Here is a 27131-nt window from a genome sequence, read left to right as displayed (position 1 = left end):
CTCCTTAAAAACACCTTTTAATGCTTCTGTCCAGAATTTTTATCTTCTGGTGTTCACAGACAGTCATAAAAAATAAATTGTGAGTTGGAACTTGACTCCACGTGATTTTAATTTGAACGATGAATGGTCTGTTAGGCCACTGAAAATTTACTGCCTTTAGAGTCAATGGGGATGGGAACTGCAAAGCAGGAAGACTGGCTGTATGAATGTATATCTTAGGAACAGAGTGGAGAGGGAAACTAGAAGAGCAGGGGAAGGAGAAGTGTTTTATGTTTACTCTGATTTGGGAAGTGTATTTTTTATTTGCTTGTTTTTAAGAATGAGAAATAGAACAACACAGTCTAGAATAAACAGTAACAAAAAGTGTAGGAGAGAGAAGAGCCGATAGACTGCAAGTAAAAATAAGGCATATTTGTGCATCATATATCTCTGTCCCAATGAAGCATTGGAAAGTCACAGAGGAGAAGGGAACTAGGCCATCTCACTATAACGAACTGCCTCTGATACTTAGTCCAAATGTGTCCATCTGTTCCCAAGAGAGAATGCTTCTTTCTGCTTCCAGAACGTTAGGGGGAGGTCAAACCATGACTGCTGGGGGCTCGGAGGAGCTTGGAATTCGTTCAGACTAGTTTATCAGTTGAAAAACTGCCATTGAAATCTTTCATATTTAACCTTTCACATTTTCTTTTTAACTGTTTTTTAAAAATCCTTACTTCCCTTTTCTCTTATCTCCCACGAAGTCCTTCACCTTGTTACCAAAATTGTGAATTTAAACAAAGGCGTTTTTGTGGCAAACTCTTCCCCCCAAAACTAAGGAAGTTTCAAGAAAGTGCTTGACGCCTCTAAATGGGAACAGAGGGTTTGAAAAGGAAGAATGGGGAGAAGAAACTGCATATGAAAGCAACAGAATTCAGTAACTGGAAGTTGGGATAAAAGTAACAATTCTCTCTCTGTGTGGGTATATGTTGTGGCTGGGAGAGAGATCTTAAGGAGCAATGTTGAATAGGGGCTGAGTGCCTTTTTTTTTTTTTTTTCTGATGTCTGTTTCTGCTTTCTGGGCTTAACTATATGGAAAATCTTTGACTTCTGTAATTCCTAGGCAAAGGGATTATGTTGTAATATCCAATCAGTATGTGAGGGAAGAGAAGCAGCTACACATAAGTTTGTTCCTTTTTTTTTTTTTTTTTTGATAACACTTACCCAGAATGACCAGTATGCCTTTATTTAAAAATTTCTGAAATAATAAGATTCAGTTAAAAGAAAAAATGCTGAAACTAGTATATCTTCTCGAAAAACTGAGAAATGAGCTGTACTATGCAGTCTTAAAAGCTGATTCAAAGCTTGATTTTTTTTTTCCATTCTGTTGAATCATCATGTTTCATCAATAGGGCTTATACTGATAAACTATGTTGGTTTGATCTTCCTTCAGTCATTATGATCCCTATCACTTGGAGAGAGTTGATACCACTGCTACTGCTATTCATAGAAGGGCACTGAAAATCACTGTTTGCATTTAGGGGGAAAGGAAATCAACCTTGTTAAGAAATATGTCAGATGCTCCTGAGAAGCCCTACCTGCTGCTTGTTGTAAACCAATGACTGTCATGGTGGGTTGTAAGGTGGGTTTCAGTTATCACTCTCCTGTGCACTTCTCTTCAAGCACTAGCACTCCCAAGCCCTTTGGAGGGAACACATGTGTTCCCCAAAAAGTGTCTTCATCTGTCTCCTGGCAGCTGAATGATTGACATTCTGGAACTGCTGGGCTCCCAAACAGAAAATCCAGCCTCATGTCGGCAAAAGAAATACCTAAGACTTGCGCCCTCTGCAGGACTATTTTATATTTTCCCTTTGTTTAGTCAGTTCTCACAGGCAGAGTGAAGAGACAGCAATCAGCATGCTCTCAAAAGGTTTATGATGGAATGTCTTCATAGGCCTAGCACATGATAAAATATAGGATTTGCATTCAGATTTGCTAACTTGGATGATTTGAATATGGTAATAATTTATGGATAGTAATATGGCATTTATACTACAGCCTTGGAAGGATGAGCCACCATTGGAGGAATGTTCAACTGTGACATAACCCTTCTAGAGCTCCCAAAACAACCTCAGGCAGGAAAAGGGGAGCAGTGCTGCATATGTTCAGCATGTGTTGCAGTTGGTTGCTTTCTTCCAATCATCCTGCCTTATAACTTTTTCTCACCCTAGTGTTAGATGGACTTACATCTATAAATAGCAAGTAAATCATCTTGAAGAAGCCCTTCCATTGCTTGCTTGCTGATGGGCTCAGATGGAGCCTGCACATCTGAACATCTGGCTAAACTTTTGCCTTTGCAGTATGAAGAGCAAAGCAATGGAGTAAATTTCAATGAAGATGTTTGCCTGTGCTAATGATAGAAGGGCCAATTGGCTGAAGTCCTGCAATGGAGTATCTGCAACTCAAAGTAAGCAGCAGCCATCATAGCCTTCAAGTAGCCTGTGTTGACAGAAATGTAGATGTAACTCTGTCTAGTGGCAGGGTATATCAGCCCTGTTAGACATATCTGCCTGTTAGACATATTTGCCAAATGAGTTCCTATATCTGTTTTTCTTGGGTCCTTGTCAAGATCCAGTGTAACTACAGGGCCACAAACTCTGGTGCTGCTTTCATGTTGCCCGAGCAGTCTCGGGTGCCTCCTCTCTTTGGCACCTGTGTAATAGCAGTGAGCATGACTCAGCTTTTCTAATAAAAAAGCAGTTTATTTTCATTTGATTTTCTGTAACTAAGAGGGTGGCTGTAAAGTTGTCTTAGAACACTTAAAAATAACCCCAAACCAGTCAGTTCCCTCCCTCCTCCCTCTCGGGAGGAGAGGGAGGGGACCAGCGCAGATAAGTCCTTGGATGTATAAAACACTGAATTTGCAGAAACACGAAAACGCTGTATTGATAAATCACAAGCATCTTTCAGTGGCTCAAAAGAATATTAAAATGTCACAGTGAAGCAAATCAGCATTCTCATTCTTTACTTGCATCTTTGAGGATATACTTTTAAAACTATATAAAAAGCAAATAATTATGTCTAGGAGTTAGTGGAACAAGAATACTGCTGTACAACGGTGAACAATTAATGATATTTATCTCTTACATAAAGCTTTCACTTTTCCTATATAAATCTCTTCCTATGTAGTAAGTAGTAATTCAGTAAGTACTATTCTGCACATTCAGAAGCAGAAACACTGCATGAGTATGGGATAAATATCTAACATGTCTCAAACCCTTTGGTAGATTTGAAGATCTGTCCATCTTGTCTCTGCATTGTACAGACTTTAGGCTACATTTTCGTAGTGTTTCTCTTATGAAGTTTGTATTTTATGTTTAACTCCATAGAGTTCTTTTGATTTAGACCCTTTGGGACTTTGTTGAATACATTAAGACATGAATAAGTACGAAATAACACATTTATGCTCATAGTATAAATTCTTATAATCTTGGCAACCTGCCTGAACATGGTAAAAATGCACTGCATGCAGTGGAAGTAAGCATAAAACAGAATCTTGACTGTGATGGAGAGAAGAGGACATGAGCAAGTTAAAGAAAAAGATGAAGATATACTGATGTTTGCCATTATTTATTTGACTTGAAAAATGTCACATTATTTTTAAAGGATTTATGAACACTTGTGATCTTTAAAGGAAGAATTAGTTTACATTTTGTCAGCACTGTGCTCTCTAAACATGAAGAAGCACCAGTTTCTGATAGCTCCTTTTGTCTGTAGCCCAAAGCTTTTTGTAGGAAGTTTGAGTAGAGTGACAGATAAAAACTTGAAGACGTTTAAAGTATTTGAAGTTGGAATTTTGGCAAGAAGTTCCTCCTCACACTGTATTTTTAATATTCAGAATTTCAAAAGCAAGCAAAATATTATTTTAAAAGGTATAGAAGAGAATAACTTGCAGTCTAAGAAATGTACCTAAAAATGTATATTTTTAAGTCAGGACTGACTTTTTGAATTGATTCTGACAGATTTAGAGAAGGAAGACCTGTGAAATCCCACGGGCACAAATGATTTGAAGGACTTAAATGACTCAGCTTTATAAAAGCAAGCATTTCACTAGTTTGAAAGAACTGCAACAGAAAGAGAAAGCTATGATTTCAACTTGTTGCACATTGGTAAACAATAAAGGTTGATGGCTTTTCTTTTTATAAACACTGTTACCTATTTTTTGATGTTGTAGATGACATAAACAGTGGCACCCAGTTTAGATGAAATCGTTAGACTTCTGTAAGCCAGTATCATAATAGGCTCTATGCTTAAAGTATTACATTCCCTTCAAATGAATATGGAGAAGATTGTCAGGGCAATCCAAGATATACGTACAAACTGGGAGAAGAACTTCAGAGTAGTCCTGGAGAGAAGGACCTGGGAGTTCTGGTGGATGAAAAGCTTTACACAAGCCAGCAGTGTGTGCTTGTAGCCCGGAAAGCCAACAGTATCCTGGGCTGCATCAGAAGAGGGGTGGTCAGCAGGGAAAGGGAGGGGATTATCCCCCTCTGCTCTGCCCTCATAGCGCCCCATCTGGAGTACTGTGTACAGGTCTGGGGCACTCAGCACAGGAAAGATGTGGAGCTTTTGGAGAGAGTCCAGAGGAGAGCACAATGATCAGAGGCCTGCAGAACCTCTCCTATGAAGACAGGCTGAGAGAGCTGGGCTTGTTCAGCTTGGAGAAGGCTTTGGGGAGACTTCATTTTGGCCTTCCAGTATTTAAAGAGAGCTTATAAACGAAAAGGAAATCAACTTTTTACAGGAATAGATAGTGATAAGACAAGGGGGACTCGTTTTAAACTAAAAGAGAGGGGATTTACATTAGATGTCAGGGGAAAATTTTTAACTGAGAGGCCAGTGAGGCCCTGGCACAGGCTGCCCAGAGAAGCTGTGGTGCCTCATCCCTGGAGGTGCTCAAGGCCAGGTTGGATGGGACCCTGGGCAGCCCTGTCCATGGCAGTGGATGGGGCTGAGTGGGCTTTGAGGTCTCTTCCAACCCAAGGCTTTCTACAATTCTATGAAAGAATAAGTAGATAGAAATTTGTATATGGAATAGAAACAAATATAGAGTAGAATAGTTCAGTTGGAAAATAGTTTCAAAGACTGTCTAGTCCAAGTACCTGACCTCTTCAGTGCTAACCAGAAGTTAAAGCATATTACAGAGAGAAAAATCCAAATACGTGTTGGTCAGTGACAGGCATGGGACAGCAAACACCTGTCTAGGAAGCCTATTTCAGCCTTTGAGCACCCTCACAGTAAAGAAATTTTTCCTTATACACAGTGCGAAGCTCTCCTGACACAGCTTTGTGCCATTCCTGTGTGTACCACCATCATCAGTTATCAGGAAGAAAACACCAGGGCGTTGCTCTTCATTTCCTTCCTCAGGAAACTGCAGTGAGCACTCCATTCAGATTTCTTTTCTCCAAACTGGACAAATCAAGTGCCCTCATCCTCTCCTTGTAGGGTGTCCATTCTAGCCATTCTACCAGCTTTGCTGCCCTTCTCTGGACATATTCAAGTACCTTAACTACCTTTTAGTGTTGTATATCCCATACTTGCGCACATGGAATGCACCAACACTAAATATAGAGCCAGAATCACCTCTTTAGACCTGCTGTCTGTGCTGTGTTTAATCATCCAAAATGCGATTTGTGCTCTTGGCTGCCAGGTCACACTGCTGACTCATGTTGAGCCTGCTTTTGACCAACACCCATAGGCCCCATGTCTCTAGAGCTTTCTAGAGAAGTAGAACAGGTAAAGGAGAAAGGCAAGTTCAGAGATGTGTGCCTGAACTAAGTGGTAGATAATTTATTTCTAAAGTAAGGCTGCCAGTTCATGCACAGGAAGTCATAAATGGCACCGTGGTTACTTAACTCTTGATTTTATATTGCCATTGTTCGGTAAAACTTTTAAAGAAACTCTGCTGATGTCAATTAGGGAACTCGACATTTTTATCTATGGCGTTTCTAATCTAGTAGATTTTGTTGTCTTGATTTCTCAGTTTCTGAGAATGCTGTGACTAGACAAGATCATAGAAAGCACAATAATATAATACCTGTTGACAGAACTGGTTAAGACTCTGAAAATGGTGGAAAGTAAATACCTTAGTATGTGTTAGAGGTCACTGAAAAAGCGTATTCAGGGCTGCTGATAACCTACTATCTGTAGATGTTTTCAGGAGCAAGTTGTTCTTTAATGGGATCCTTTTTTCAATGGACTGTCACCACTGACTGCTCTATTGTGCATTCCATTATTATACATTTCAAAAAATATGACTTGTTCTGAAGAACGATAGTTAAAAAAAAATTGAAACTACAAAAGTTTGGAAAAATGTTGTAGCTGTTACACAATATGCTAGCTGACTTTCCTATTATGAACCAAAGCAGCTATTGTAGAGTGCCTATTTTATGCAAAGACATAGTTCTTTTGCCTCAAAGGATGGGTAATTTCTATTTTAAAAGGAAAGGATACGCTTGACCTCCATAATCATTTTGTCTTGGAAAGGCTGAATCACCCAGATTTAGAGCTGCTACTAGCACTTCCTCAAATGTGTGCTTTCCTTTTAACAGAATATGCTACATTGTAGATTGTGCACAACCAGACTTCTTTTGGGTAGGAAAATTTGCATTAGTTGCTGTTACGAGAGAAAAGGAGGGGAGACAATGCTAGGTTATGTATATTGAATATTTCAGCGAGACGTGACAGTACCTGAATTATCTGGGAGCAGTCATAATAGTATAACCTTGATGAACTCTGTGTGGTCTCTCTTAATATAAATGTTGAGCATTTCTTCCTGTGAAAAAGTCAGGATAGTTATTTTTATTTTGTCCAATTTCATCCCAAAGAAGCATCATACAAACTCCATAGGTGCTTAACAGCTGTTTTAAATCCATGGTTATTGATAGTGTGAACATGAATAATGACATCATTTTGCAAAATTTCTCAATAATTTTGTTGTGCAAAGAAAATAATTCCTGCAGTATTTTTTTCCCTGTAGTTAAACACAGAGACATGCATTATTTTTCACTGCAGAACACTGATGTAGACAAGTCAGTCTCTGGGCTTCAGCAAATGAGACAGCTGCCTAGGGCACAGATTGCCAGAAGGGGCTCAACGTCCTTGGCCACGTTTTCCACTTTTCTACAGCATGGGAGAGTCCTGTCGGTGTCCACAGCCGTTTATATTCCACCATCACATCTAGCACCAGGGATCCATGATGCAAACTTTTTGTTTTTATTATGTAACACAAAAGTGATGACTCCAGGTGTTGTTACGTGACAGGATAGCCTGGATCAAGACCATGAAATTAATTTCTCTGGACTACAGCAAAGTCTCGTGTTATCTTCTGCACTTCCTCTGGGAATTCTCTATTTTTTTGTCTTGCTTTTGTCTTGCTTTTAAGAAGCAAATACAGTATGCTGCTGCATCTCTGAGCTCAGGAACTGTCTGCCCTTCAGGAAGGGAGCTATTGTATTGCTCTCTGCAGAGCAGACCTTGAGAAAAGTCTTTTTGTGCCATGGGACTGTGACCTATGCCTGTATATGTGTACACACATACAGGTAGAAGGAAGTCAGAGGAGAGAGAGATGAATGAGAGTAGTTTTCTACTAATTGCTCTTGCTCCTCCTTGCTGAAAAACATCTACTTGGAGATATGCTTGAGCAATAGGTGACTACAACAGAATATGAATGGGGACAATATGCTCTTTATGCAGCCCTTTGTAAATGGATTATTGCCTTCTGGCTGTGGTTTACTGTCACTAGCATGTTCCGTTTGTAAGCAGAAGGTTGTGCTTTCTGAGTATTTTTCTGAAAATGGAAAATCTCTCCTGTGTATGCATATTTAAAAGGGAGATACTGGATGTATTATGCAGACAGAACACATAAAGGTAGATGGCAGCTTCATATAACACAGTTATCTTTGAATTTTGCTTTTATACAAAGCAAGCGGAGTTTGGAGCATATTTCTGTGTGGAGGTTAGAGAAATGTGTGTCTCATCTAATGATAAGCAAAGGACATCTGGTTATACTATCCATCAGTCTATTGCCTAGAGCAACAGATATTCAGGTTTGACATCTCTCTCTTTTGGGAGGGGGAGAAAGGAGAGGGAGAGATAGTAGACTGCTTTATGAAAATGCAGGAGCTGAAGTTGTTTTTTTGTGCTGCTTTCCCAGAATAATTTCTAGTAGTATTTGCTATGTTTGTTGATTGTGGACGCTATCTATGTAGATGGTAGTGAAATATTTCCCCAAAATGATGTTAAAATTAAAATAATTTGAACATTATGAAGATTTGAATGTTATTTGTAAAAAAATTTCTTACTTTAAGTTAGAGAGCATTGGAGAACCTAAGTTTCTTTTCATTAGTGATCCAAAAATATCATAAAAGATAAAACTACTTCAGTCATGCTTAAGGATATCAACAGTGCTCCTCTAAATTTCAGCATGGGTCGGAATGTCAGTCTGGCTTGTTTGTGGTTTATAGTTGCTACTATAACTGTTAAATAATTTACAATGTTAATATAGTATTTCTTATCTTATTGAAAATAGGAATCACTTATAATTAAAAACTACCTTATAGCTGCTTAAATAGTATTGCACTTCACCAAAATATATGATTTTCTAGCTTTCTACTCTTTGCCATATGATCGGTTCATACAGATTTCCATTTCTTAAGGGAAAATAGATGTGGAATAGTCTTTTTCCCCCCTCGTTTCTCTTATTCCTTCACAAAATATTCAGGTAGTGTTACATTATGACAATTCTTTCAAATTGTTAGTGACATCCATTTTAAGAGTCTTTTGAAACCAAGAAAGTTGTTTGTTGCCTGGGTTGTGTTTTCTTCCCTTTGCTTTTCAAATGAAGTCTTCTGAACAGTCTCTGTTTTTTTATGTAACTCTTCGAATGACTCTGATTTATTTTGTTGAGTTGTCAGTCACAGCACACTTTGTGTACCTTGTTTGAAAGCAACCTTTAAGGAAGAAAGTATTTTTAGCATATGAAGAGCATCAGATACGTTCATTTGATCTCTTTTTAAAATTATAGTATTGGACTTGTCTATATGGTTACTCTGGCGACTAGAGAGTTTGACAAATTATTGTGGTATGGCTATGAGTAACTGAAATTTGACAAACAAGAGTTGACTTGGTTGGAATTGTTAAACTCCTGTTTATTTTATTGCTTTCCAACTCTGATACATAATAAATATTTGTGAGAGGAGGATTTCACCTAAATATACAAAAAAAATTTTTTTTTGAATGATTAAACTTAAGTTTTATTTCTGTGTATGAAATCCAAAAGAAAACTTTCAGCAAAATTAATGTAAATTTGCTGTTAGGATTTGAGAAAGGAAAAATATATGAGGAGACATATGATGAACGGCAGGAAAAAATCTAATCCTTTGAGAAGAAAGTGGGATGGTTATTAATTTTTTTTTAAGATAAAATACATCATTAATCAACCTCAAGTGCTTCCGTCATTGGACAGTGGACTAGAGCTAGAACAGTTATTCCCTCTGTAACCCTGACATCTATGAGGGTCAGGGCCCAAAAGAGTAATGGCCGCAGAGCTGGTGGGCAGCCATGGTGGCACTTGCTCCGTTGGCAGTTGCTGACTGGATTTGTTCCTCCAGCAGTCTTTCTGCTGAGGTAAAATGAGAAGCATTTTTTGTTCAGAAAATTTCTGCCAGTCTGGTTATACTATGTGACAGAAACACTTTTGAAAATTGTCTTGTTGAAAGAAAACTCATTTATTTCAGCTAAATTTTGTTTTCTGTCTACCTATATCGTGGTGAAAAAGGCAGATACAAGTTTGTACTTTTGCAATTAGTATGACTGACTCTGGCAATGACTGATCCGATACTTTAGTAATAGATAAAATGAGTCTGTAACTAGAGTTTTTAATGCAACTGCATAAAAAAATTAGATTTTGTTCAATTTGGCTGCAAAAACAAACTTTTTAAAAACAATATTAATCAAAATTACATTTTTTCAATTTTTTCTCTGTCTGGGGGAGAAAAAAGACAGAACTCTTCTCTGAACAGCTCAAAATATTTAATTCACATTGAAGGAGAACTTTTGTTTGCCCTGTAAGTGTATTTTTAGTTAAAATAATAAACTGCAAAGGAATAAATGTGAACACAACTGTTTGATCTTGTTATTTAAGACCCAGAATATATAACTGTATATTATATCCTTCAGAATTTAACTTATTTTGCCCATTCTTCCCAAAGTTGTTCTCAGCAAATGTCTTCCATAAGCTCAGACCGGTTTCAAGCCTAATCCTACTTTTGAGTCATACATCTCAGTCTGGTTTCTCTGCACTAAGTGGCAATTTTCCTATGCAGATGTCAGTCAGTCTGTCTCTATTTTTATTTTCTTTCTGTTTGATGGAACCATTCACATGTTTCCATTTGTACTGTATTGAGCACATAGAAATTTCTGCTATGGGAATAGTTTTATGATCATAAATATTATGCTGTCCTATTTTGCAGATGTAAAAATTAAAATAAGTAAAGATGAGAGTAAGTCAGTCTTGTTTTTATTCAACACTTGCTGTGGTGACAGGGATTTTAAAAATCCTCCCACAAGGTAAGTAACTTAATTTCTGACCCTTCAGAGTTTAATTGCTGCAGTTAAAATGCAGATGTTATCATTTATTTTATATTTAAATAAAGATTAGCATTTCAATAATACGTGAAGCTGGGCTTTTTTCTTTTCCAGTGTTGAAAGTTAGAGAAATTAAATCTTGAGGGTCAGAAAACAGGTATTGGAAAACATCCAAAAACATTACTTCTACATGTACGTTATGAAGTCATAGGCTTTCTGACTCAGATTTGTGAAAGAAGAATTGTTTTCATACGCTTCATTTTCAATTTGATGTGTTTTGAAATGTATATGCTTCACATTTTTTTTTCCCTTCCATGTCTAGATTAATGAAAGTACAGCTTTTGTATTGTACTGAGGTGCTACTAAACTTTAAAAAAGTTGGTGTTGAATTAAATAGTGGACTACGGGTATGTGAGGGTTGTTGGTTTGTGGTTCTGGGAGACTTTTTTAAAGCTTGATGCATTTATACATCAGTGATGGAAAAAACCCTCCAGCTAGAATAAAAAAGGGAAAACACAAAGATAAAGATATGCCAATCTAGTGGTCATATGATTGTGAGAGAGTTTAGGCTTAAGTAATACACCAAGGAACAATTTAAATGACTTAAAAGCAAAATTCCACTTACAGCTTAGAAACCTGCAAACTTCAGGTCAGTTTAGGAAAGTCCCTTGGGTAAATATTAGAAATTGAAGAGTTCCTGAATAAACTAAAAATATCCATTTTCCAGGGCCAGATATTTTTCTGACTTCTGTTACTTATTTAGTCAAAAGTGGTATACAAGGTGCTATATAGCTAGCTACTCTTCTGTGAACCTGGAAGTACCAGTATCTAATGTGCTTAAAATAAATACGAAAAGCTTAGAGGTGCTTCGTATTTAAGTACTGCTGCTATGTTTTTGCAAATCCAGAGCTATGTTTACCACAGCAGTGGCAACTCAGGGTTTTATCTCAGTAATGGATGTAAAAGCTGGAACCTCCAGAACCCTCAAAACATCCCTGAACATAACAAGTCTCTTAGCTGGGTGAGTATATGCTTAGCATGCCAAAGCAGTCCTGATTCTGAGAGCAGCAGTGCCCAGTGACTCAGGCTGGGGACAGATACTGAAGTATGGCCTTTCCTCAAACTATGGATTAGCTTTACTGTGTAAGTCCCTAGTGAACCAATCAGGAATATCTGCCTCTTCTGCCAGATAACAGTGATAGGACCAGAAGTAATGATCTTAAGTTGCATTCGGAGAAGTTCAGATTGGATGTTAGGAAAAACTTCTTCTCAGAAGGAGTAGTGAGGCAGTGGCACAGGCTGCCCAGGGCGGTGGTGGAGTCACGGTCCCTGGAGGTGTTCATGAAATGTGTAGATATGGCACTTAGGGACATGGTCAGTGGGTATGGTGGGATGGATTGGTGGTTGGACTAGGTGATCTTAGTAGTCTTTCCAACCTTAATGATTATATCACGAGGGAGGGCAACAAGCAACTTACCAGTTAAAACAAGGTGAGCTCCCAGCATGCTTCAGCACAGGATGGTGCTAGGTTTGGAAGATGGAAATGTTTTTTTATCAGTTATTTTACTTTCAGTTCAGCATCTGACAGGCAGGTCATCCATTGTCACGCTGCCAGTTACAGTTTGGGACTCACAACCTGGCGACAAAACACATTAGAAATCTCACAGTATGGATGAGTTAAAAGAAAGTAAGTGAAAAAGAAGTCAGACTATTTATATTTGGGCTCTGGCTTGTTAGTTTTTTCTTTAAGTATGCAAGTTAAGACAGGAAATGGTGTAAACCATCCAGACTTTTTAAAACTATGATATTGTGCAACCTCTTGCTCTGTACTGCAAATTTACTCTGACTGCCTTATGAGGAAGGACAATCTGTTCCCAGGGCCCATGCAAAATATGCCCTAGCCTTGAATTCTTAAATATCCTTTGTCGTACAGTTAGAAAATAGTTATATTTGTACATACTATACTGTACTATATTGTAATATAGTAATATTGCTCGAAGTACTAATATATTTTACAGTCTAACTTCTTCTGTAGCTTTGCAGAAATATGAGGAACAGGGATGAGAGAAAGTTACCTTTAAAAACGGACTGAGAAGAGGAATGGAGAAAGGGGGGATGAGAACAGGAAATGAGAGAAAGCCTGATAAAAGTGTATTAGTAGCAGTATTTCCTCTGTGGTACCTTCTGTCCCAGAGGATCCTAAAAAATGTTACAAAAATGTTCAAAGTAAAAATGCAAACTTCTCTGCTGACCTCTGTATATGTAGGTGCAAAGAACATCTAAAGTCCTACAATCCACTTCAATTCCACACTGAGTGATAGATGTCCATGCAGAATTGACTCTATCTTTTTCATCTACAATAACAGACTGTTTTATTCAGACCTGTTTACCCACAGGCTTGGTGCTGCCACTTGTTTATAATTTGTATCCATATATCACAGTTTTATCATCCTAATTCTCTGAATTCTAAGCAAAATACTCATGTGGAGATAGCAATCAAAGTGGATTACCTTATAAGTAACATTTTACAAATTTATATTTTAGAAAGCTTTGCTAATTTTGAGACTGAAGGATGCATGGAAGCAGGAATTAGGTTAGAAAGGATGCAGAGCCCAAGGGAAGACAACACTCTTGCAAGATGATCGGTCATGGCATTTGACTTGGAGGTATCTGGCAAAGGAAAAAAAGCAGGAAAATTAGTTCTGAGCTTTGGGCGAGGAGTGTTGCAGGATGATGATCAGAATGGGTTAAACTGAATGCAAGGGGAGAAGGTAGGACAGAGAGAGTTGCTGCAGTGGGACAGGAAGAGGGAAGCTCCAGCCATGAGGATCACTACTGTAAAACAGGTATGCAAAGGTTAATAATGTAGGTGGCCTTTAGACAGGCCTCTTTATAAAATGAAGTGCTGATGCCAAAGATTACCAATTCTGTTTGCTTTGATAAAGACAGTGACAAAGATATGCAGGTGCTGACTCCAAGGAGTTTGCTTACAGACTTAAATTTGACAGACTTCCCTGAGCATTGTTCCTGTGTTGAAATTTGCATCCTCAGAAACATTCATGAAAACAAATATTCCTGCCTTATGTTTACTACTAAATGAGCGTATTAACCACGAAAGATAGTAACACCTCTGAGCTTTCTGATCTTTGAATTTTTAGTGAAACATATTTGTGTAACCAAAGCTGTATGCATCTGGGAGGTAATTTTGTTGTCATTGTTGTGTGTATAGGAAAGTTTAAAGAATCTATATTTCATTAGGTAAAAAAAAAAAAACAATTCACTGTAGAAAGCAAAATTTTCTAAACAGGCCAATGCTGTACAGAGGACTGAAAATTGAGACCTCTCTTTTTGCCCTATAGAGCTATTCTTCAACTCCCGCTAGAGCTAACTCTGAGAAAATGCTCATTATTTTTCTCTCGTTTATCACTACTTTTATATTTTAAGAATTACTCATAACGTGGTGTGTATTTTGTACTTTAAGCCTGTAGAACAAATAATCCCCAAGAGAAGATCAGCTTGGTTCTGCTTTTATTTCTTTTTTCTTTTTCTTTTTTTTCCCCTGCGCTTTTCTTGTTTCTGTTTATGTGCTTTTGGAAATAGCAGAGTGTAAGGATGCACTTAGACACCTTGCCAGCGGCTAAATTTCACTGGTCTTAGTTCTGGTTCCTTCTGAAATTATAAAACTTGTGGCTAGTTTTTGCAAGTTGTTTCTCTGATATGTCAGCGTTGTTGTTGTTCATTGAAAGCTTATGAACCGGTACGTTATTTTTTTTTTTACTTTTTGAAAATACATTATCTATAATAATGTAAGGAATAATGTATTAGGTATATTGTAAATGAGAAGGCTTGAGTGGTATTCATAGGAATAGAAAACTTTGCTTGGAAAGGTGGCTAAACTTCAGAATGGAAATAGTTCCATAACCACAGTTTAAAGAAATACAGATGCAAATTGTATAGTCCCTATCTCATTCTAGGATCTGAAGAGCTTTGAAAAGATTAGTTAGAAATTTGCTACTTAAAAACATTTAGTGTCAGGGAAGGTACGAGTCATGTAGCTGCAATTACATATGAGAGATGTTTTTTCTGGTTACTGTGAAGAAATTGAACCTGAACGTTTTGGACCAGTAGCCAGCACTTGCACATAACTGTGCATCTTCACCAAGGGACTTTTTCTTGACATCATTCATATAGTGATAATGTTTTTCTTTTCCACCTGAGAGTGGGTAGTAGCAGGATAATACTCTTTCTTGGCATCCTCTAAGGACATTGTCCAGAGTAGTGTCAAAGAAAGAGATTTCATGGACCTATTCACTCCCTCCTCTGCCTGCCTTTCCACAATTTTTCCTGCAACTGCTCTTCACGATGTTCTATTATTGTTTGTCTTTATCCATTGAAGTTTTCATGGTCTGAATGTTGATATTCAAGTGCTCTTAATGCCACCAGTATTTGGCCACCTCTAGTCATACCAATTTGGCTCCTGTTGTCATTTATCTCTCAACTTTCTGTTTCATTGTGTTATTTACTTCAGGTTCAGTGTCTAAATCCTGAACTGAACTTTCTACCCCTCCCAGTCATGGATTCACATCTGGCTGTATCTTACTCTGAAGCCTTCCTCTGGCTACGCCTTGTTGTCATTGTTTCCAGGGTCTTCAGAGGTAAATGAGAGGGCTGCTCTTTGTGCTCCCATCTTACTGTGATCTATAGACTGACAGTGAGCAGTGCACCTTGTTTAATGGTTCCGTCTTCAGACTGAGATGATGCACCTAGTCCAGGATTTTCATACTATTCCCTTTCACATTAATTCCTGTCTCATGGCTGACATTGACAGCGTCTACAGCAATGGCAAAAAAACTGATGAATCTGTAGGAATGACACAATGGCATTTACTTTTATTCCTGGTAAAAGAGCTTGTGTTTTCTGACCCCTAATTCTTTGTAATCTTTCTGTTTTGTGCTTTACCTTGTGACTGTTTGGATTTTTTTTGTGTGGATTTTTTTTTTTGATAGACATGATATATCCCCTACAGTTCCCCCTACAGTTGATGTGTATACCTCTTATACCATATATATATATTCTTAAAACTCTCTTAATTCCCAAAGGTATGATTTTTTTCCCCTTGGCTGCTGCTCTGTTTCTTCCATGTATAGTATCTGTTGATCTTTTTTATTTTTTTTATTTTTTGCTTACATTAGTGCCTCTGTACATCTCATTGACAAATCTCCTGGGAAACATCTTCTCTTTGTTCGTGTTTTAGTCTTGAAATCAGTACTTGAATATAGCTGTATTTTACAGATTGGCTATTTTGCCATAATTAAGCTTTATGAATATGAAGATTCATGTAGTATTCCCATGGTGTCCTACAGTTAGGTTTAGCAGTAAGATTTTATCTCATCTCACTGTAACCCATTATCATGTCACTTTTGCTAAATTGTAACATCGTATTCATTCTCAAGAAGTGCGGAGTATGTACTTGCTAATTTTTTTTTTTATTTTTAAACCTACATAGATGGACTGAAATGGCTGTTTGCTGGATAGTGAGAAGGGAGAAGGGTGGAATAAGAGTTGACCATTTACAATTTTAGTGTGAATTTGGAGTTTAATAAAACCTTTAGTAGTAGATAGTGCTGCCAACGGAACAAAGCCATTGACTGGAATTTTTGAGCCCTGATTGTATTTTTAGGACTATTCCTGGCTTTCTGTATGTTTGATTTGGGCTGGCGCCCTTTGCATCCCTTTGCCTTTGGCCTTGGTTCCATCTCTCTCTCTCATAAGATATTCACAGCAGGTACTGCTTTTCATTACATGTGTGCACACCATGCAATGCAAGCAGCTCCATTCTCAGCTGGGTTTTGGGCAGCAATATCATGCAAATAGTGATAATACCGTAAAACTCAAAATAGATTTGTAAAAGTGATTGTATGCTTTCTGTATGGTGGAGCAGTTATTAGTTCATTAGCTGCTGCAGTAGATAAAATAGAAATATGTAGGTCACTCCAAAAGTAATGCCTCCTATTTATTTCCATGGAAACTATGAATAGCACAACAGTGCTATTTGATAGAGCACATTCCCAGCTATAAAACAATATTTTTGAACACCACTGTTAGTTGATTTGTGCAGATGAGCTTAGCAAGACTTTCTTTATTTCATGGTGCAACAGCTGTGCATAGCCATCCAGAATGTGGCATGTCTTTCACATTGCTGTCACCACAGCTGAAATGCACCACCCACCACCTTCATGTGCTCACATCCATTGTTTGGTCTCCATAAACATTAAGCAAGTGTCAGTGAATGTCAGTGGATGCCAGTTTTTCCACATGGAGGAATTCAGTTCCCCACCTTTGCTTCATCAGCACTTCCATGTCAGATGCCATTTTGCCAGGTGGTCCCTCTACTGCCATCTATCACACAACAACAAAATGTAATGGGATATTGGCAGGAAGGTTCAACTTCTACTGCCATACCACCAGTATCCACCTCTGACATTGAGGGCAAAACACAATTAAGTAGGAGGCATTATTTTTGGAGTAGCCCTCATAAATCCTAAGCAACCTTTGACTCATGCTTACACAGACTGAATACTCCTGATTTCCACCAAAAGTCTCTCTGGACTTTTGTTGACGGTAAAATTAAGATTATCTTTGTTCTTTTCTATATTACCCTGTCTCCATAACTGCTTTGTAGTTTACTACAAAGTACCGTAATATATTAGTCATTATTGTAAGCTCTGACTTGAAAATCAAAAGCTTTGCAATTCTCAGTTCTTTGGAATTTTAATCACATGAAATTTTGCTGAAATGTGGACCATATATTAAGAATAGTATTTAAGCTTAATGATTTGTGACCAAAGGTATGTTTTATTTGTTTTATTAAGGAAGAGATTCTAAATTTATTCAAGTCCTTGGACATTTCTGAGTATGTGGAGCATAAATTCATCTTCTGCAAACCCCAAACAAAAGCCCACATGATATCATGTTAACATTGGTAGAAAGAAAATATTTTTTCCCTAACTTTAAATGAAAATATAAGAATGAGGAAAAAGGTTGAGAAATAGGCTCAAAATACTGTATAACATAAAGGAATAGTGTTCCATTTTTTTAATCAAGATGTACATAGCTATACATAAATTCATAAAAGGATACTGCATATATTGAAATAGGATTGTAGAAATTCTTTTTATTCTGCTTTTCTATTTAGAATTATTGATTTCAGAATTTAACCTGCAGAAATTGCCTTCAACTTTCCGAAGTTAACTAGCATAAGAATAAGGAATCCTTGGCCTTAAAAAAAAAAAAAGCCTGACTCAAATTATTGCTGTAACTTGTTAAGAGATAGTTATATATGTTTCGGGATAACTTGCTGATCAGCTTTCTAACTTTCATCTGGTGTATACTTCACATAAAGTTCTAGCTCTCAGCAATGTGCAATTGCCATGTATGATAGGGAGGTCTCATACTTATCAGATTTACTTATTCCCTCAAAATATAGTACGGAACATTAATTTCATGCTACTTCAAAATGTATTAGACAAGCACCAATTCCATTCAGTATCACAGAAAGGCTGATCTGGGATATGGGGAAAAAAAAAAAAAAAGAAAAAAAGGAAAAAAAAAATCCCTGAAAGATGGCAACGTAATTTTCATTTTGATGGAACTGAGTCTTGTCAGAAAACTAGATCTTGCTCTTCCTTAAAAAAATGTTTTAAGATTCAAAAATATGCTACACAAGTAGCAGTGATAATGGACTGTAACATCATGCAATTGACTGACTGTCATGAAAGTAATTAAAAACATTTATCAGCATACAAAAACTACACAGAACTTAAATATTCTACAAAAACCACCCCAGGCCACGTGATATGCCTCAAAATTAATAAGTACCATGAGTCAGTTCTTGGATAAATGTCTGTCAATATATTTATCACCTGGAAAGAAACAGGAAGTGGTTCATGGTAGATTGCACAGGCAGCCCAAGGGCCTACATGCTGATGGTGAAGAACGGAAGTCTTGTGCTGACAGAGTGGCTCTTGATTACACAGGACATGTTGTGCACACAAGCATGACCTAGAACAAAGCAAGTACTGACTCCAGTCTGCGCTTAAAAAGCATTGTACTATTCCCCCATCATTTGTCTGTTTCTGCATAACCAAACACAAGGTTATAAGAGCAACCTTAAGGATCAAGAAGGGAAAGGAAGAGTTTAGATGTCTTTTTACTGCTTTGTCTGAGGACGGCCTGAAGAAGGAAGCTAATGAAGACTTACCTTGCCATCAGCCATGAAACTAACAACTTCTGGAATAAAAATGGTGTTCCAAATTATGCAGAAAGACTATGATTGTCTCAGTGAAATAGGCTTGGCTTCTTTGGATGCTATGGCTGTTTAAACATAACTGAATGAAAGATCATGTTGTTAGGAGCAAAGAATATGTGCCAAGCACATAGGCTGGAATGGGGTTTCACAGGTAGTTACTTTGAGATGATCTGTATGTAGCTTGCCTACAGTAGCGTGGCGAAACAACTAAGCTGCTACAGTATAAAGTATGAAGTGTAATTGAGGAGATCCTAATATTTTTGCATTTGGGTTTGGTGATGCTTTGGTGATTAATTCTGTGTTCTGGATGATGAAATGTTTGAGAGAGTTTAGTAAATCATTTAGGTTCTGAAAAACTATCCCCAGGGGAGAGACTGGAGGAGCTTCAGCTTCTTACTCTCTAGAAGCAAATTATTTATTCACAGATGGTGTGTATTACCAATAGCTATAAGATAAAATGCAAAGGCTGAAGCTAGTTAACAGTAAGAGTGAGAACAAATGCAATGTTTTAACAATGATAGCAACCCTTTAACATTTAACATTTATAGAAAGGTGGAATGACTTGGAGAAAGATGTGCTCTGGCACAACTGGAAATTATGAGCTTAAATCACATGGGAAAACAGTGAACTGCGCTGAGACAGATGAGTATTTCTATTCTTCAGATCAATGGATCTCTCTTAATAATAATAATAAAAATAAAAGTGTGCTGTCCAGGGTACAGAACATAAAAGCCATTTTTTGTCATGCAATAGGAAAGATTTTAAAAACTTACAAGAGGCAATTTAATATAGAAGTGCATACTGGAGGGAAAAAAAAAAAAAAAGAATCACCCCTCTGTCATTTAGTATTGGCTTCTGTTAATGTTGCTGGCTGTTAGACATTCCTTCCACTCCCTTTTGCCCCAGCATTCCTACCTTCCTCCATGAATGAGAATTTTTGTGTAATTGTTTGTCTGTTCATTGGGAAAGCATTGCAAGATGCATAAATTGTGCAAAAACTTAATTTAAAAATAATAGTCTTCTTTCTGTCCTAGAACGAACAACTTCTTAAGGACTGAGTTTGATATATTATCCTCGTCAACTGTAAAGAAAGCTCTGTAGAGAAGACGTGTTCCAATCTGTCACGCTATATTAAAAATAGGCACTTTTTTTTGTGGTATGAACTGGTGGTGTTCTGCAGTGTGGAGCTGAAACAGTTCAACTCATTCTGTTGCTCTCAAAGTAAACTCTAAATTGAATTTCAGAAGTGCTGCCTATTTCTGAAAAAAAATATTTTCAGACAGTAATTTCTGCATGTAATCCGGAACACAGAATGAACTGTGCTGAATGTTACGGAATACTAGTTCTTTACAGTCCATCATCTGATTTTTTTCTGTGTCTTCTTGGGAAAGTAATAATTTCATTCTCTTCAGAAAAAAAGTGTAAGAAAATGTTCTTTTGCTCAGTTGGGATCATACATAAAACATACTCCTTAATGCTTATGTTTGCCTTTTAACTTTGTCGTATCTCCTTGTCTTGAGAAGCCATAGTATCTCTGAGCTCAGAGAAGGTCATACTCTGTACATGTGTCATTCTTGATTGTAATCCCATGCTTCATTCTTAACTTTTCTTTTCCCTAAGGACAGATGGGCAGAAAGACCCTATTTAATATCACAATTATCTTTTCTGAAGCAGTTATGCCAGAAGAAAGATAGAGACAATTGAAGTTAGAGACATTGTTAAAATGAACTGTCTTTTTCTCTCAAAATATGTGTGTAGGTAGCTGTAGGAATTGTTCAGGCCATCTTTTTGCACTGAAGTACATAATAACGCAATTTAGTTCAATTTTGTCAGCTTGAGGAAATATTAAAAAAAAATAAAAATGCAGATCCAGGTTGTTTGACAGCCCACTGACTGTTAGGGTAAATGACAATAGCTTTTTGCTCAATGCACACCAGGGAGTGCCTAGAAATTTTGTGAAAATAGTTGAAAATGCAGTAGTATCAAGTGAGTTGGGGAACTGAAGGGACTGAGGGTGTCTCAGAGGTAAATTGGACAAGTAGCCTGTGAAACACTGAAAGCAAAAGGAATTCAAACAAACAAAATGAAACATTAAGACTTATGTTTTCTTGCTTGGATATGATCAAGTTGTTTTCTGGGGCTCATGATGTGTCATGTTTTTCAGTTAGAGATCTTCAGCCATGGGGAATAAGTGATGTATAATCTGTTTATACTTAAACGTACTGTAGTTAGTTTTGGTTGTGTGTGACAGCATGAGAATGTGATGTAGTGGCCTAGTCTGACTGGTTTAGATGGTTAGCAGTCAAGGATGAAGTTCTGAATAGCAGTATTTGTTTGTTTATTTATTGGTGAGGGCTTAAAGAAAGCTGACATTTTACATGAAATAATAGGTAAATGGTTTTAAAAGTGATTGTTACAAATTTTCCAGTACGTAAATTCTGACATTTATTTCGAATGATTTGTTTGCTCATGCTAAACTTCTAGGTCACTCAGGTTTTTCAGGTGAAGAACGTTCCTGGTTTCATGATACTTATTAAACTCAGCATGCAAATGCGCACAGAGTTCTATTACAAGACTTGATATGGGAATGTGACAGTGTCTGTCACCTCAGATACATAAATGGTGTTATTTTCCTTCTTTCTTGGGTGGAAGGGGGCAAAGTTTAGTCACACAGACCTGAATACATCCATCAAAATGGAAGGGTTTGAATGAGCAGGTTTCAAATAGCTTGGAGACAGTTTAGCATTTCTGAAAATGAGGCTTAGAATGGGAAGGAGTAACTCAAAGACAAAAAGAATACCTTATGCTTGTGAAATATTCCAAATGTATTTGAAATCTATGCAGATAGGACTAGGTAACTTTGAGATGTTTTCCAAGAATTTTGATCAGGCAGCAAGAAGTAAATTTCCTTTTAGTTAATTCCTGGTGGTACTTCCACTCTGCCACATTCTCAACACATCACTATGGAATTTGATATTGAATAACTCTGATGATCTGGTTACAACCCTAGCAAATCTCTGAAGTGCATTAAAGAACATATTGCATTGCTAAATGTTAAGAATGCATACTTACTCCTGGAAGATCTACACAGGCTGCATTCTTTATTCATATACACTGTGCTAAGTCTTTTTGTCAGCAATTAAAAACATGAAGTCACTGCAGTTTTACCAGCTTTATATTTGAATATAGAACTGTATTTAAACTTTTTTATCTGAATTGCTTGCAGATGTTCTAATATAATAGCTTAAATACAAGTATAACATGTAAGCTGGAAGTTCACGTGTGACAAAGGGGTTTCAGTAGCATTTAATTGATAGGTTTAAACGACAGCTTAATTTTTTATTCAGATGGCCACCACTAGAGCCATAACTGCATCTGATGTTTTATGATGCTCATGATAAGACAGAGTATTAATAGAAAAGGTCTGACAGCCTTGAAAAAACTTGGCTAAAAGCAACTGCTTGAACAAAAGACAGTGTTTTGAAGATGTAGCATCTGCCAGACTGGTGAAAAAGAATTGGTATTTATAAGTGTTTCAGACACGCTACACTTTCCTTGGACTTTATTACAGAGAATAAATGCCTGCTCCCTTCTAGAAACAACAGAGCTATGCTGAGTTGTTAATACAAACAGCTTAATAAGACTGGTTGTTTGTCATTCAAGACAATGAACTTTGTCAGTGTTGTCAAAAAGAACAGGATTAGGCCAAACACACTGGGCTGGGCAGCGCTGGGGGTAATAGTTAATAGGCCACTGAAATGTGGGGTAGTGGTCAGTGTGTAGCTTCCCTCCTCTACTATCATTGGGGTAGTGGTGCTGAAATAATTTTAGGATAGCAGGATATGAAAGGCACCAGAGTAGGGAGTTGGGAAGGAGTCATCCTCTGTAAGTGATATAAGGAATGTGAGGGAAGGATCGTCCTGGAGCTAGGGGCCTACTTTGGAGTGATGCAATGTCATCGTGCAGTGGGAAGGAAGTAAGGTGCACTGGGTGAAAGACATAGCTTGGGGCTCTTGGGAAAATAATGTCAGGAGGGTGCAGAGGGGGTTGAGTCTGTCAGATAAAATTTTGAAACATATCTCGTTAGAAGTATGCTCTTGGCTCTTCCTGTATATATGCATATGTGGTATTTGGTTCTTTGTGTTTTTCCTTTTCTTGTGCTTAGAATAATAGTATCACAAATAATCATCCCTGATGAGATAGTCATGTTAGCGGACTAGTTTAACAGATCTCCTATTTGTACTCTGGTTTTTCTGGGAAGTCAACCAGATTCACTCTCACTGACAAATATTCACATAAATTCACCCATAAATCCCCAACACTCTGATTTTCTACCATCAGCTCAGTCAGTGTGCATTATTTACCTGATAGTCAGCCCTTTTTTCCTCCAGTTAACCTTGTCTGTCTTACTCAACGCTTTCCATATGAAGTATATTTGAAATCTGATTTATTCTGTACTGGATAAGGAGTACGTGGAGGCTCCAATTCTATGCATCATCCAGATCCTTTTTATTAAATCAGCCATGTACATCAATAATCAAAAGAAAGACAATTTTTTCCAATTCTGTGGACTACTCAGCTGAATCCCCAGCTATTTAATCCAATCTCTGTGTTCAATTTCACTGCAACCCGCTGCCTTTGACACTAAGAATACTATCTCAGTTCCACATGTTTACTATTACTCTTTTTACTTTTCCACAGCACTGTGTAAAATACAGAATACACACTGCCCTTTGAAACAGACTTTGTTTAGCTTGACTATCATTATGTTTCTTCAGGCTCCTATTTGTATTATCCCTGTTAATTTATATGTCAGTGGCTTAGGCCCTGACATGCCATATTTACCAGGCAAGGCCTTAACATTCCTATTTTCAAGTGTTACACAGAAAATAGCGCGAGTCAGTCAGAAATACTGGATAAATAGCTTTTTTTTTTTTTTTTTTTGCTTTGCTGATTTAAGAATACCATGTTTCTTTTGTTTTTCTGTGAAGACCTAAAAAGAGTGCGAAAGAGTGTGATATCTCACTTCTTTATTTACATTAAACCTCTTCTGCACTGCCAAATTTTATGGCTTTTTTTTTTCACTGCAACCTTCCCATATTAATTGCAAGCAACATAACCTATGTAGAAACACCTCCCACATTCTCGTCTTTCCTCCCTAGACAAGCTCTCCTATGACAGTTAGGCAGTGGATAAGTTTTTCTATGGATGCCTTTTGGTAACAAACCTTTGAAAATAGCCCAAACCCTATGGCCGTGAACTCTGATTTAGAAGAGGATGCTGTGAATTGAAAGATTGCATCTTTGAGAATAACTCTTGACTTTGCTTTCCAAATCTTTTGCACAGAAGGTGTAACTACAATTCTGTTTGTTCTTGGCAGGGAAGTTTTATCTTCACCTACAGTTATTCTGTTTTAACCTTGAACAGCAAATGAGCCAAATATATATCTTCATGAAAAATCTTTAGGAAAAAGCATCTGATGCTAATTTCTTCTTTTCAGTGGCAGGGTTCATAATTCAGTCTTGATAGGCAGCAAGTGAGTCAGCAGAAACTTTCATCTTTTCCTGGAATAGATGCTGCACCTTTCACAAAGGACCTTATTTTATTTCATCAAGCTCTCTTCTCTGGTTGATTTTTGTATTCCAGGGAAAAAGAAGCTACTTGTTTTTCTTTATCTAAGACCACTTCTGCTCATAATTCCTTAAAAAAAGAAAAAAAAAAGAAAAAAAACCTACTCTTAATACTCAGTTCTATTTCATAGCAGTGAATAGTGTAAAAGGATGATCACGGGGAAAAGAGTCACCATGTGGTTCAGAGCGACCCAGAAGGTCTGAGCTCAATTCCCAACTTTCCCACTGGTCTTCTCTATGACCTTTAGATAGGCAGTTAAATAAATGGGATGCAAGTGCCTAGCTGCCTTCAGCTATTATGGAAATCTTGCTGGGTGCCAACCTGTATCTCCAGGGGCAAAATATGATAACGTTCCTGAAAGTGTTGCCCACCATCATGTGACTGATCTCTCTTTGGAGCTTCTGGCTGTTCCTGTCATGAAAGCAGTAGCTACTAACAAGTGGAATGAAAAATGCCTCTGTTCTACATTTCCTATATCTAATTATTTCCTTTTCTTTTATGATAGCAGACAGGGGAATGAAATGCTCTTGAGTGTGACAGTGGACTAGTTTATAATGAAGCAAGTTTTTCAAAATCCAAGGGATTTTGACATTTTTTCTAGAGAATGGCATGTTAAAATGCTACTAGCTGGCTGGAAAATGTAAGTACTGTATTTATCAGAAATGTCTTCAAGGAACCTGACAGAACAATGGTACAATATATGACACAGTACAATTAATAACATCAATAACTTTATATTAACTGTTACTCTAGTGTCTGGCTTAAAGCAGCTATTGCGAGAGTGAGTTGGCAAGGCAGCATCTATTCCATTTAACTTTCACCTTCATCCAGTCATCTTGCTGGGAAAATTGTCTCTGTATTTCTCTTGTAGCATTTTTTCCTCTCCTTTCATTTTGTATGATGTCTATTAGTACAACCTGTACCTGTTGCAAAATTTACCTATATGCTATTTTTTGCTTGCCAAAAAAAGCAAACACATTAATTTCTTTGGCCATTTTAGCACCTCTATGTTTTTCACTGTTGGCAAAGCCAAAAGTGGAAGGAAAAAGTGGAAGAAAATGTTAACAATAAGGGAAGCAAGCAAATTAATTATTTATAAAAGAGAGGCAGTTAAGTGATTATACTTGAAGAACGTTTCACATTTGTCAACTCTACTGAAGTCTTTTCTGATATTAAAAACTATATTGTGGTCAAGAAGGGAGCTTTCCATTGGTAACCTTCCCTCTCTCCCAGTGGCAGCCTCTGTCAAACTTGGTATTTTGGTTCATTTTTTTCTTCTAGCTTCACTCTTCTTTGTGCATTTCTAAATATTCATGTTCTAAAGAAACTGCGTAGAAGCCTGGCAGTTATTTTCCTTTGGCTACTCTTAGTTATAAAAGCTGGAGCCTGCTGATGTGGCTGTGCTAAGTAATTAACCTGGACTCAGTGTAATTGATCAGATAGCAAGGGGGTGTGAGAAGTTAGAACTAGCCTCTCCTACTGGAGTGAGGGTCTGTAATGATCATTGCTGAAGGCAAGAAACCACAGGAACAGTCAAATCCTGAGGTTTCTCTACACAGTATAAAGAGAAAGATTGTGCAAGGAAGTATGAGGGAAAAGGAGCTGTAACAGCTCACTAGGGCACATGGGCACTTTTTACATTCTGAGAGTGGAGATGGCAGCTAGTTGTAAGCATCCTTTAACTTTATAGGGGGCGTAATACCATCTTGTTTGTCTTAAGTATTGTAATTTGTAAGGACACATGCTCTTGAACCCTGAAAACTCTCTTGACCATTAGTCTTAAATGCTTTAACTGAAATAAGTCATCTTACATTAAAAAAAAGTGATATGTCCTTCTGGAGTGGCATAAAGCATTGGGTTCAACTGTCTTTCCACTTCAGCTTCCAGAAAAAGACATTCCTTTTACATACAATGTAGGTAGTCCAGTGCAAAAATCGCTGCAGAGACATGTGCATCGAAGTCAGAGCTCAAAGCTATTGAAACGCTTTACAAATTACCTTCTTACCGCATGTTGAAATATTTAGGGCTAGGGCCTTTACTTGGGATAATCAGTAGAGTCTGAAAGTTAAGACTAACAGTAGCTAACCCATTTTGTCTGTAAGACGAAACTGAATAGCTTTTTGTAGCGTGCAATTACGCACAGGTTCCAAGAGGTGAGATTCTTCCTTCCCATAATCCCTCAGCATAAAATGGAAGAAAACAAATATAAAGGAATGACAGATTCCTCAAGCAGTAAGTCATACCATAGCAACAGCAAGAGCTGTTCTGCAGGACAGAAGCCAGGGGACTGGGACGGAGGATAAGAAACCTCACTGTGAGGAGTAAGGAAACCATAGCATGATGGCATGCATGCACTGAGGGTGACTCCCAGCAGCCAGATGTGACTTGGCACTCAGGCAAGCCATGAGGCAGAGTTGAGCTGGATCTCTCGTAAGTGTTTAATAACCATCTTCGTATAATGTATGCATAAGTAACTAAGGTATGCTTTTCCTCTTATTCACTTCATTTTAATTTTAAGAAGAAAACAAATACCCTTTAAATTGAATACCCTTAGGATACCATCTTACTG

The 27131-nt window shown here is 37.5% G+C and overlaps 1 protein-coding gene across 5 annotated transcripts in view; it reads left to right on the top strand.

The window, feature by feature from the left end:
- Positions 1-27131, top strand: part of DSCAM (DS cell adhesion molecule) — a 463977-nt gene that overhangs the window by 95577 nt on the left and 341269 nt on the right. The window contains exons 1-2 of one of the 5 annotated variants that reach the window (XM_021405915.1): positions 2087-2238; positions 2337-2443. The exons of the other annotated variants lie outside the window; for them this stretch is intronic. Coding sequence (XP_021261590.1) covers positions 2368-2443 — 76 coding nt within the window. The 5' untranslated portion in view covers positions 2087-2238; positions 2337-2367. Of the gene's footprint in view, positions 1-2086; positions 2239-2336; positions 2444-27131 lie in introns of those variants that run through there. 5 annotated transcript variants of the gene reach the window in all.

This window comes from Numida meleagris, chromosome 1 (genome assembly GCF_002078875.1).
Source record: "Numida meleagris isolate 19003 breed g44 Domestic line chromosome 1, NumMel1.0, whole genome shotgun sequence".
NCBI lineage: Eukaryota > Metazoa > Chordata > Aves > Galliformes > Numididae > Numida > Numida meleagris.
Note: the sequence above shows the minus strand (reverse complement) of the source record. Positions and strands in the feature narration are given on the sequence as shown.